A 13,688-nucleotide genomic window follows, 5' to 3' on the forward strand; every position below is an offset into this window, starting at 1 on the left:
AGAAACTGATTGCAGCAAAGTCAGGCGGAATCTGGTGTTCCCATGCAAAATACAAAGCTATTCTTTCCAACTCCCAATCCCTCCCCCCATGACCAGTCCCCCAGCCAGCCAATGTGATGCCAGTATGATGTTTTGAGAAACTCTTGAGGTGTAAAATATTCCATTCTCAGGACAGCCTTGAAGATCCTGGTACAAGCTGGTTTGGTGATCTGGTCTTCTTCTGTTGTTACTTCCCTGTCCCCATTGCCCACCATTAGATACACAGATTTAGATTGCCCCAAATGCCTCCCCCTCCCTTCCCCTTTGATGGCAGCATCCCAGCAAGGCGCAAAGCCAATGATGGAGATGTCCCCTCACGCTATAACTGCTGCTGCCTCCTCAGGCTGCTCCAGGTGGAGGGCAAGCACTGTGCAGGTGCAGAAAAGCTCTTTCTCTCCTTGCCCTCTCATGGCTGCCAGCTGACTGAAGGAGTTCACGGTGACTTCACAGAGCTTCTTCTCCCACCCCCTTCGATGCATTTATTGGCATGCAATTTCTAATTTCTAACTGGCCTCGTAGCCAAAGGGCCAGATGAGGACCAGGGATGGGCGTAAAATCCCCAGGTCTAGTCTACAGGTTTTCATGAATAGTAGCAAAGCTTTTGAATATTTTATTGATAATGCCAATAGAATGCTTAAGTCATTGGCTCTGACAGATTAAGGCAGTGATGGCAACCTTTTCGGCACCGAGCGTCCAAACCGCACCAGTTGTGAAAAATGCAGTTGTGAAAAATGTAATACACATGATAAATGAACTATGGAATTTAGAAAAACAAACCAAGGAGGAAGAACGGATACCTGTAACAGAACTTTTACAGACTAGATTTGGGAAAATAATCATTGCTTAAATTTATGCTACAAACTACAATAAAATAGTTCTATAAAAGCTTTTTCAAGAAGATATTCTGATTCCTGGAAATATGGTTTCCTCCTCTAAATATGGACAGATTTCCTTTATCTAAAAGGAACTCTAATCAGCATCCAGAATTTAAATATCTTAGACTATATATCCAGACCATCTATTTTCATAGTATATAGAAAGAATAATCTGCAGAGAAAGGATACATATATTATTCTTCAGTTGATAAAATTTATTTGAGAGTAGATATGTGCTGGATTTCTAACACACTGTTAAACTGTTTATAGACAGAAATTTGCAGCTTCTACATAGATTATCCAGATCGTAATACCATAATTCTAAGATTAATGAGATGAATCTTTAGACTGAATATATGGAGTCTGAACGAGCTTTTACTACTACATGGGGACATAAATTGAATTGCCACAGGAATTAAGAAGTTTTCTTGTTAATTGAACATCTTATGTTTCTTTATTTACAGTATGGAATTCTAGCAAAGCATTTATGAGATGATTATTTATCTTTCTGGCATCAAATAGCTAGAAAGCTATGCAAAAGGAGTAAGATATATTGATGAATGAACTGAAGCAGTTAGAATTAACTGCTTAACCTTGTTGTGAACTTAGAGCAAGTGATTCATAAGCAGCTAGAGGTAATGGATTTAGGTGAGACTTGTAAAAGTTGAACTTTGTCAAATAGAAACATTTTGAAAAAGATTAAATTGCAAGTTTTCAAACTGTAAAAAGCACAAGACAAAGAATGTATTACTTCTATTTGGGACAAAACTAGACATGTCTACAATGAAGGCCATGAAGGAGCAATTTGTTAAATAGTATAGCTAATCCCTGAGTTACGAGTGTTCATTTAGCGCCCGTTCGAAGTTATGAGATAAGTGCCCCCTAGTGTTTACAAGCAAGTCCCAAAATTATGAATGTTGCAGCACCATGGCAATTTTTCACCTTTACAAACGACTGCAGAGGTCTGCAACATTCACCCTATTCCCTCTGCCCCTTCTCCCCAGTATTGCTTCCCCCTCCCATCCTGCCACGCCGGACTCACTTACTTTACAAGAGCTGTCTCCTCTCTGCAGCAGTTTCTTTGCTTTTAAGGGAGAGGAGAGTTGATGGAAGCTCCTGATTGCTGTAATATCGGATGAGTTCAGGCATCCATCCTCTTTTGCAGAGATTAGGTGCCTGAACTCTCACGAGATCACAGACCCCAGAAACTTTCATTCTCAGCGCGAAAAGTCTTTGCGGTACCTGTCTTCTGCTCCTCCCCCCAACTCCTTTGGGGGGGGGAGGAGAAACTTTCAACTTTCATTGAATAGAGTCAATGGAAGCCCAGGAGCTTCCAATGACTCTATTCTCCCCCAAAAGGAAAGAAACTGTGGCAGAGAGGAGACAAATCTTTGCATCATGAATCCGGCACAGCAGGGAGGGGGAAGCATGAAGTATCTTACTGGGTTGGAGAGGCCTTGGAGTCCTGTTCCATCACTAGGCCTCCCATGACCTTCCCCACCCTGAGATACCTCATGTGTACTTGACAAACCATGCATTCGGCTGCGCATTAAATTAGCGAATGCATGGGCGAAAGCAGGGAGTGATATTGTTCAGGGTACAATAATTATAATTATAATTTATTATTTATTAAATTTTTTTATAATTTATTATAAAAAAATTTATTTATTATAAAAATTTTTATATAAAATTTATTATAAGAAAAATATTCACTCCCATGAATCCTCGAGTTATGGATGGAATGGGCAGGCTTCATTACATTTGTAACTCAAGGATTATCTATATTCAAGGTTATATAATAGACAGATATTTGAATTGGAAGAGATTAAACAGTATTTGAATATAATACTACTTACGAATATACTACTACTACAAAATATACAGATTCCAACAACAGGAAGTTTTTAATAAATTCATACCAGAAGATGAAACTAAAGCTATAAAAAATGAAACTGAGCAAAGCTCCAAAAGCTAATGACATCTCTGAAATACACTCCAAGACTTTTCAAGAAATTTTGGTGAAACCACTAACTCAGGTAATGAATGAGATTCAATAACATCAATAATTTTCTTTGTTACATAAAAAAATCCCTTTCATCTCTCTAATCTATAAGGAAATAAACAACTCAACTTATCCAGAGTCCTACTGACCAATTTCTTTATTGAATGTAACTACAAACATTTTAAGATGATAATTACACACACAAAAAAAGAAATATTGTTTAATTATATTAATACATCCTGACCAGACTGAATTTATCCCAAAGGGATAAACACATAAGGGACAACATCAGAAATTTATTTAATGTTGTTTAACAAGCAGATGATTAGGGTCTTTTTTGGTGCAGAGAAAGCTTTTGATAGTTTGGATTGGACTGTCATATGTATGACTTGAACAATGTCAAGAGGCTTTAACTTTTTTCACATGTAAGAGATGAGTAGGCTGAGCCCAAATGTGGGATAAAACACATCATCACTTTGGAGTTACTACATTCCCACAAGAGACCCAAGTCCAGCCTCCATGAATTCCATTGACCCTCGACTAGCACCAATTTGACTTGTCTGTTAGTAGGTCAGTTTTTTGTCCATAGGTTGCATGTAGTAAACATTTAGTGCTTTGTATTCAACTCCTGTTGTTGGTTATTTATGCCTGACAGATACAGAACATTTACAAAATTCAACCCTGAGCTAATATATTCTATTTATTGAAAAAATATGAAACAAAGGTAAATAGTACATGTCACAAAAACATACCATACTGAAGGGGACAAGAAAAGTATAGTTTGCTCCCTTTGTTCTTACTTATTCTTATTAGCATGAGTGTTAGTGGTAAAGAAAATATGTCAAGACAGTAAAAACTTGGGAATTAAATTAACAAATTACTCAAATAAATGACTCCTTAGCATTGATAAGGGACTACATACTCTAGCATGGTCCAGGGCCAGAATATCAGATCAATAAAGCTAAAACTCAGATGTTGACAAACTAAACTGAAGAGAAAAAGCAATCTCTGTTCTAAATAAATCTAAGGATTTATTATCATTACAAAAAAAGATTAAATACCTGGGAATTTACTGGACAGAAAACAAGTCTAAAGATTAAATATATAAAAAAAGAAAAATTAAAAATCTTTAATTTGTAAAGATAATCACAGATTTGGAAAAATATAATGGCAGCTATTTCAAGGTGGAGAAAGTTACAATAGTCTTAGCTAAGAAGATTGCAGCTGTTCAAGTAACATTTGCCAAGGCTGAAATTTGTCTTCCACATTATTCCAGTGAAAATTGAAAACAAGGCAGAGACAAGTAACAAATTTTATATGGTCTAATAAAAGACTGAGGATTAAAAGTAACATATCACAGGATTAAAATAATGAAATAATGAGTTTGGAAGCCTTGAATGTTCCATTGTATTATTGATAGCTATCTAACCTGGATTATATTTGATCTATGGGTCACCTTCAAAGAGGGAGCAAGACTTAAAGATGGCTTTCACAAATATATTTAGACAGATTTTTTATTTGTTTGTTTATTTAATTTATATGCCATCCATTTCCCTTACATCTGAGCAGCTAACAAATTATCAAAATAGGTGAAAAATAATTAAAAGATTAAAAGATCAAAACCAACCAACATAACAATATTAAAAACAGTGCTAAAACTACACCTACAAGAGCCAAGAGATGGATGGGACAGGGATGAGATCTTTTACCCTGTCAGCCACCTTCAGCAGTGAGTGCCCCCCTCAGGACCCCAGGCCAATGCCCAAAACCAGGTTTTGATACCCTTCCAGAAGGCCAAAAGGGAGGGGGGAGTTCTCACCTCTGGTGGAAGAAGTTCCACAGGGATGAGGTCATAGCAGAAAAGGCTCTTCTCCTTGATCACTGCTTCAATTTCTTAGCAGATAGGATCTATGGCAGCCTCTTCCATTGGCACGAATGGGGCAGGCATATCCCATCGAGGAGAGATGGCTCCTCAGACACCTTGGAACCATGCCATGTGGGGCTTTAAAGGTATGACCAATACCTTGAATTGGATCTGGACGCAAAATGGCAACCAAAATGGATCACACAGGAATAGTATTATATGTGCAGCCCTATGAGATTCCAAGACTGTGCATGCTGCAGTATTCTGCACCAGCTGCGGCTTCTGAATACTCTTCAAGAATAGTCTTATGCAGAGCATGTTGCATTAATCAAGTCGATAGATGACAAGGGGATGAGTGACGATGTGCAAAATGTGTGCATAAACATAAATGACTTATACAACATTAAGGTATGGAACATTTATAATCAGAAAAAAATAATTTCAAAAAGTGCTCTTGAAAATGAATAAATGTTTTAGCAAACAAATTCCAAGGAATCAATAGCAATTTGTTTCGAAAGTAATATAGTAATAGTGTCTAGTGTAGTAAGTGTTAATATATATGACCACAATTGAGCTCAAAATTTCCCTTGCTAAGCAAAGTGGTTAAGTGAGTTTTGCCCCATTTTACAACCTTTTTGCCACAGTTGTGAAGTGAATCACTGAAATTGTCAAATGACAATTTCATCCATTGACTTTGCTTGTTGGAATCCGGCTGGGAAGGTTATAAATGGTGTTCACATGACCTCTGGAAAGTACAACTGTTATAAATACAGTATATGCCATTTGCAAAGCAGCTGAATGTAAACCACGTGGCCATGGGGATGCTGCAATGGTCTGAAAAACAGTGCAGTTGTAACTTCGAAAGGTCACTAAATGAGTAGTTGTAAGTCTATTACTACTTGTATGTGTAACCTAGCAATTATTCAGTACATGTACTGTATATTAAAATAAGGGAAAGATATGCCTGATCCTGCTTCACCACCCTTAATAAATCTGTGTTTACAGTGAAAAGCTGTAAACTGTTGGCACTTCAGAATAGCCCAGGTCAAGAAACAGTTATGGCTCTAGTAACCATATTTTCTTAGAAAATATAAAAGACAACCTGAAAAAGAGGCATATTTTCTAAGGATAAAATATTTAATTGTGTACATTTTCATAAAAGAAAATTCAAGAGCAAAACAAGAAAATAAATAATTAAATAAAATAAATCTAAAGGACAGCTTTCTGAAATAAAGGACTGTCCTTTATAATAAAAGACTGTCCTTTATAATAAAGGACATGTGGTCACCATAGGCATGGCAAAGATTCCAGCAATGTTCTTTATTGTGGTAAGGTAGAATAGCAGAATCTTGAAAACATGTCCAAGTTTCTCTCTGTGCCATCTTACACTAAACAAAATCAAGGCAGAATTATTTGAATTTCTTTCTTATATTTTCCCCTATTTTGTGACTGCGTAATCTCTTCTACCAGTTTAACAGTTTGTTCCTTCCTTCCCAAAGATCAATTCTACAATTTTTCAGAAGTCCTATACTATATCTTCCACAGCTACATTCATATAGAGTGAAAGAGGTAATACAAGTCCTATTCCACTATTGCCTTCTATGTGGTCCTTTTATGAACAAGTTAAGAAAATTATAGCGAATGGTACATGACTATATGCTCTAAAGAACTTTGCATACGACTATACCTCAGTGGCAAAACATCTTTATATGAAAAAGGCTCTAGGTTCTTTGCAGTGCAAAGCTGTGCATCCCTTTTTAGAGGTCCTGCTGCATTCAGTCTGGCTTTCTTCCAAGGGAAGATATATAGAATTTCAATTGTGTATACACTCTTAGTTCACGGATTTCAATTAGTTCTTTTCAGCATGTGGTTCCAAATGCCATTCACAACTAAAACGAACCTCTTCAATATGTTTGCAACTACCGTAGCAATAAAATGGAATAACAAATACAATATTGTAGTGGAAAAATGGAACACTGCCATTTATTGATCCATGAAGTTTTATGTAATAGTATTTATAAACAATCTGGTATGAGGCACTTCATTCAATAAAGGTACCTTATGTGATGAACCTGCAGCAACTCTGCAAGGCTTTAAGAGAATGTCTAAAAATAAATAAGTTAATGTTCAAGTTTTCTTTAAAAGAGCTTTTTTTTTAATTTACAGGCAACAGTAATAATGATATTAATAGCACGTTGGATGCAGAGTAATTTAATCTTCATTTAATACCAATTAACACAAGGATACATGTTTCAGCCTTCTTCTATCTCTGTAAAATTTAAGATCCTTTTATTTCAATGGAATATCTTATCCATTGAATATCCATTGAATACCAGATAAATAGATAGATAATCTTTTACCTGAGAGCCAGTCTGGAGTAGTGATTAAGAGTTAAGGTTGCAGAAAACCAAGAAATCATTAGTTCTGCTTAAGCCTGGATTTTTCATCATTTCACATCAGGGAATGTATGTGTCTGTCATTCAGAGATAGTTGCATAGCTGCTGCATTTATACATCTGCAAATGTTCATTCTGGTTAGGGAATGCTCAAACAGCAAAGCACAGAATAGGTAGTCACATCAACCAATCACCATGCAAGATCCACACCTCCGCACAATACACAGTTGGGATTTGGGAGACATGCCCATTGGCCTCTCTGCAGCTATCAACTCTTCACAGCCTAGGTATATGGCGACGTTAATACGCAGTTGTGGATAACTCTAGTGGTGAAATCCAAATTTTTTTACTCCCAGTTCTGTGGGCATGGCTTGGTGGGCGTGATGTGGCTTGGTGGGCATGGCAGGGGAAGGATACTGCAAAATCTCCTTTCCCACCTCACTCCAGGGGAAGGATACTGCAAAAATCCCCTTTCCCTCCCCACTCCTGGGGGAAGGATATTGCAAAAACTCCATTCCCACCCCACTCTGGGGCCAGGCAGAGGTGGTATTTGCCGGTTCTCTGAACTTCTCAAAATTTCTACTACCGGTTCTCCAAACTGCTCAAAATTTCTGCTACCTGTTCTCCAGAACCTGCTGGATTTTACCCTTGGGTAACTCTAAATCAAGCTTTAAGCACTAAGCCATCTGGGTGAATTTGGACCAGTCACTCTGTCTTAACTCCAGGAAGAAAGAAAAGGCAAATCACTTTCAAATTCTTGCCAAGAAAATTACAGAGACCTGTTCAGGCAGTTGCCAGGAATCACGCCTGATTCAAAGGCATGTGCATGCGCTCACACACACAAACACAAAACCTAAGAATTATTAGTTGAAACACATGTCATACCATGAGCATTAAAAAAAGTAAGCCATCATGCTGTTTTCATTTTTTTCATTTTGCTTTGTTTTCCTCCTATTTTCTCTGAAATGTTTTTCAGGGACTCATTCATTCATTTTATGGAAACTGTTGCATCAAACCATACAAATGGTTTGAATACCATTTGTAAGTCTGTTTTTATGTCCTCGAATGCTCTCTCTGTCTATCATAACCTTTGTTAAACTGGCCTTCAGCTGTGGTATATTAAGATCACTCCCAGGAGCCATGTTGACGGGATATGGTAGCTGTAGTCTTGGACTGCACCAAATTGGAGAAGGCCATTTTGTTCTTTCTGGAAAGCTATTCAGCTCCTAGGTGAACCGATATTTTAGAATGACCTATCATCACTTACCCAAGCCTTAGTTATATCCATATCCGATTTTTGCAGAAATCTTTGCTCTTTGAAAAACATAAATAATCCCAGTTAGAGTAAAATGAAATAATTTGCTATGTTCCAATAGGAATACAGTCTCATGATCACATCACTCCTATTTTAAGGAATGTACTGCTTGCCTGTTGTTTTCCTGGTTCAGTTCAAGATTTTAATCTTTAAACCCCTTTAAATGGTTTAGGGGTCTGGTTATCTGATAAAATTTGTAAAAGGGAAACTTTTAATGTCTTCATCCACAGAAGCCCAGAAAAGCTTTTCTCCTAGAATCTAAACAGATTGCTTTGGGAATTAACAAATGGTAATTCTTTTTCTCTGATTTAGGGCATCAAGATAGAACTTTTTAATTGAACATTTGATTTGTTTTAATAATTATAATTATTTTTGAATTATTGGATGTTTTTCTATTGGGTTATTTTAATCTTCATTTTTCAGAAATATTATTTTAAAATCCCAATATATAGGTAATATATAGGTTGATTGGGGAAGTCCTCTATTTTGTTGTGGCTTTACACAAATTTTATTTTGTTTTTACAAGATATGAAAGTAGTTAACTATGTGTGTCCCTAGAAATACAATGTTACGGATAGAATAAAAAAACCAACCAAATGACAAAGTGAAAAAATGACAATAGACAGATCATGGATACTTAAAAATTATCTTGTTGAAAAGTTTGGATTGCCTGAGCCCTGTATAACCTTTTTAGAGTATTGATGGCTGCAGTTGGTATGTAGGATTAGGATAATGATGCAAAGTGGATAGGTCCTGGATTTCCTGGATTTTTTTTTCTTGGATCCTGGAGGAAATTTGTAGATTTCATTTGCTTTTTAAATGGTGTTAGGTCCATTGCAGAGCTTACTTGCTACTTCCTTTTAGAACATTTATGACTCTATGACTGTAACCTTGTTGCTGGTATCCTTAAGATTTATATTGACTGTTTCCCTATGACTATCATTAAGTGTTGTACCTTATGATTCTTGACGAGTGTATTTTTTCTTTTATGTACTCTGAGAGCGTATGCACCAAGACAAATTCCTTGTGTGTCCAATCACACTTGGCCAATAAAGAATTCTATTCTATAAGCATCCAATGGCAGATGTTTGGATCATCACTTTTTAGCCTTAGTAATCAGATGTGGTTTGGGGACAAGAAGGAATTCAGGGGCTACTTAGAGCCCTGAGACTTCTGTTGTACACTTCTGTTGTACATAGTCTAGGCTGCTCATTTCTTCATTTAAGTGTGGTAGCATTTAAACAAAAGTATAGCAGTGGATTTTGGTTAAAACCATATTACAAAAAAACTAATGAATGTACACCAAACATCACTGTAGAACAAAAGCTTATCTGCATGGATCCAGTTTTCATCTTTTTCTCCTAATATTTAAAGCAATTAAGAATTCAGTCATTCTTCCTATTTATGTTTATATCCCACATTTTGTACAACAGCTGATTAAGGTTGCTTAATGGAGTCATCAATGTATAGCAACTGCAACTGCATATAACCTGGCATCCCAGACAACACATTCACTGTGCTTCCCTGTCATCAGATATATATCTTTTGAGCTCGATGCTTCAGATGAAAACATGGAATGCAAAAAAGCTTATGGACTAAATTAAAAAGAAAATAAAACCAAGGATATACATATCAAAAGCAAAGCTCTGAACATTTAATATTTAGCTTCTGCCCTACTGTGGTATTTTGCATCTCAGTGTTACGGACGTGCCCCCAGAGATCAAAGTATCATGCTGTAGAGATCCCACTTCATTTAGCAAGAGAGTCATGTGCCAGCCATCTGTTATAGCTGCTGACAGAAAACAGCAGCAAATTTCTCAAACTTTTGCCAGAAAAAAGGCTTTATTGCTCAGCAAAGATGAATTACAAGGTAACTTGTAAACCATTTCTGGACTGCAGTCATTTACATGGTATATACTACACTACAAAATTATGTTTTTCCCCATTCTTTCCACAGATGCATAACATATGGTAAATAGAGTTTTCAGTGGAATTTATTATTTTCTATAAAAGCTTTTCAAAAACAAAACATCCCTTTTGCACACTGAAACAGTGAATTACTATTCTGTTTTGGGCAAAATTTGAATTTCAAAGCTTGCAGCTATCTACTGGGTAAGATAGGAATAGCATAACTGAGTCACAGTAGCCACACTTTTAAGTTGTGATACTACCTTGGAAATCTGTGTCTCGTAAAAGTTTGCCTACCAGTGATCAATCATCTCCTTCAAATACTGACTATTAACTAGGAAAACCAGTTTGGTGTAGTGTTTAAGGTACCAGGCTAGAAACTAGGAGATTGTGAGTTTTAAACTGGCTTTAGGCATGAAAACCAGGTGGGTGACTTTGGGCCGGTCTCTCCCTCTTAGCCTGTCTCACCTCATAGGATTGTTGTGGGGAAAATAGGAAGAGGAAGGAGTGTTAGGTAGGTTCGCCATCAATAAAAGTGGGATATTAATTAATTAATTACATCAACAGCACAATTGCATTAGCATAGGCTGTTCTCAAATCCACCCAAAAGTGACTTCAGTCAATTTACCTATATTTAAATATGGATACAAATCTCAGGCTGCTGGACCTATATGGTCCTTAAAAACTTTGGATGCAGCCGTTGTGAATCCTAAATGAAGTGATAATATTGAATAGAACAGGATAGATTGTTAAATATTAAAGCAGTCATATTATCTATATTTAATTTGAATTAAATATACACGTCAATGAAATGAAATCATATTTAGCTTTTCTTTTGGTTCCATTCCCTAAGGAATATGTGGTCTCCAATATGCCATCTAAAGGTCAAGCATTATTCTTAATTTTGAACAGTAGTCACAGAGTACCAAGAGTACTCTGGGACTACTGTTCAAAACTAAGAATAATCTTAGAGTAGAGCCTAAGAAAGAGCTGCATGCAGCCTCCTATCCTATTTGTGCTGCTCTCAGAACTCCCCAAGACTGTGCCACAAAAATTAAACAGCAAGATGACCTTAGGTTGGACAATATTTTGTCTTTCAAAACAGTTATTTAAGGCTTTAAAAGAAATGTACTTAAGTATTGGCCCTGGCTCAAAATACTCATTTTGAGGGACTGCCCTTTACTGTTTCTATTTGGAACTGAGTTTCATTAGAGAGACACATACAGAGAAAGTACACTGTATACCTTTGCATATCATAAGACTTGATTGATTCATATTTCATCTGGCAGATAATTCAAAGTTTAATTTTGTATTGCCTTTTTGATATAATTCTAAAATACTTTCTATTACAAAAATTGATCCAGTTCAAAATATTTCTCTTCTTCCCTCTCTGTCACCTCCACCCCAACAGTGCCAAGTTATACCAATCTATGCCTTCTACCTACCTTTCCTGTTGCTTGCCAGGTGAAATTCATAGACTGAATGTTGACAGGGATAGCTGGCATTCTTTGTTGAGCTTTTCTGAAATCATGAGTAAATGGGGCCATCTTCTCTTCTGAAACAATCAGAATATCCTCTTCAAAGCCTGTAAAATAAAACCAATTAACTTGAAACAGGCAGCAAATTAAATACTAACATGGGATGAAAAGCAAGCATTCAGTCTGAAGGGTTTTTATAGGAAAATGTGCAAGCTCTGCCAGAGAGTTATTCTGTCACAATTATGACAGAAATACATATGTACTGAGAGACATGCCTATTCAGTCACTTATGGCGATAAAGAATGTATAACATATAAAAAAGGATCACCATCATGCATTATGTATGTTTTTTGGGTTTAACTCTATAATGTCTAGAAATAGTTGTTCCGCGTCATTCCTCCAGGTTACTCATAGAGTAGAAATTTAAACATTTAAAAAATTCTGTATAAAAATCTCTTGATTGACCAATTATGTTTAATCAAGTTATTTTTGACTCTTAGCAATCACATTGATAAGAAGTCAGTACCCTTCCACAAAACCTTGTAGAAAAGAACTGCTAATCTAGTCATGTTTACAGTTGCCATTCTGTATGCAACACATGAAAGTAAGTTTTCTCTGTTCAGTGCTAGAATTACAAGGGTAGGGGGAAAGGCACTCTCTTTCAGTCTTTGCAATAGTCTCCGTAACTACTTTTTCAGGAATTTTGTCTAGGGGAAGCCAAATACCCCAAGGGACTTTTCATTTTCTTTCGTAATTGCCTTGTATATATACCCATGTGGAGGCCAGAGGAAAGAACCGGCAGACCAAAGGTTTAATCCATCATTTGGTAGGTCTGCATCTTTCCGTTATTTTTTTCTTAATAGCTATCCACGGGCTTACACCAAAGATACCTCAGGCAATCCATAACCATCCTCGATGACCAATAGCCATTGGTAGCCTTATCCTTTATGAAACTTCTTGCCTACTTGTCCAAACTGGCAGCCATAAGCATATCTAGTGACAATGGATTCTAAAATTCTACTCTAGCGCTGTATCTACCATGGCTTAAGAATTGTGGAGAATCCACGCGCCGATGGGGATGGGGAAAGGTAAAAACCCGGTGCCCTTCCCACGTTTGAGAACAAATCTCATATTTCCCACCCAACAGCCTGGCACTAGATGACTAGGAACGGAGCTGCGATATACCGGTATGTCCGGACACAAACCCAGATTAGAGAAGTCTGAGCGAGGGCGCGCGCAGACGGCGGGCAAAAAGAGGAAAGAGATCCTTTGGCGCGCCCTCCTTTGCCCGACCTAGCGCGAGCCCCTGCCTCACCTACCGATCAGCACGCGGGCTTGGTGAGCGTCAATCCACATGTAGAGGGTGTCTTCCTGGCGCTGTGCGCCGCGCAAAAGCGGCAGGCTGGCGAGGCACAGGGTGCCGCAAAGCCAGAGCGCCGCTGAGCAGAAGGCGCTGATTCCGTGCCGCGCCATGCCGCGCTTGACTTATCTGTTCCACGCGGGGGACGGGAGACGCAAAAAGGACGCCCTTCCTCGAGGGAGCGCCTTCACGCCTGCCGCTGCTTCCCGCTCGCCCTTCTCCTCCGTCCCGAGCGACGTCTCACTTCTGCACGGCGGGGGCGGGCTGGCGGCGGCTGAAGGTGGGCTTGCCTTTTGGCAGCCGCAGCGGTTGTGAGAGCGGGGCTAGGAGTAGGGAACGTGTGTTTCGGAGAAGTAGGGGAGCGAACGTGCCGAGCCAGTCCCGCTAGGCGGCAGCAGTGACGGTCTGCCAAGAAGCGGCCCTTGGGGAAGTTTGAGGAGAACGCGGCCTAT

At 38.0% G+C, this 13,688-nt stretch overlaps 1 protein-coding gene across 1 annotated transcript in view; it reads right to left on the reverse strand.

Moving 5' to 3' along the window:
- The window catches only part of WIF1 (WNT inhibitory factor 1), a 53,863-nt gene extending 40,514 nt beyond the window's left edge, over positions 1-13,349 (reverse strand). Inside the window, exons 1-2 of the mRNA XM_070947222.1 lie at positions 13,196-13,349; positions 11,844-11,983 (exon numbers count right to left, since the gene is read on the reverse strand). Coding sequence (XP_070803323.1) covers positions 11,844-11,983; positions 13,196-13,349 — 294 coding nt within the window. The remainder of the gene's footprint in view (positions 1-11,843; positions 11,984-13,195) is intronic.
- Positions 13,350-13,688: the final 339 nt, after the last annotated feature.

The sequence above is a fragment of the Pituophis catenifer genome, unplaced genomic scaffold (assembly GCF_029215685.1).
Source record: "Pituophis catenifer annectens isolate HBS135680 unplaced genomic scaffold, rPitCat1.0.hap2 SCAF_7, whole genome shotgun sequence".
Lineage (NCBI taxonomy): Eukaryota > Metazoa > Chordata > Lepidosauria > Squamata > Colubridae > Pituophis > Pituophis catenifer.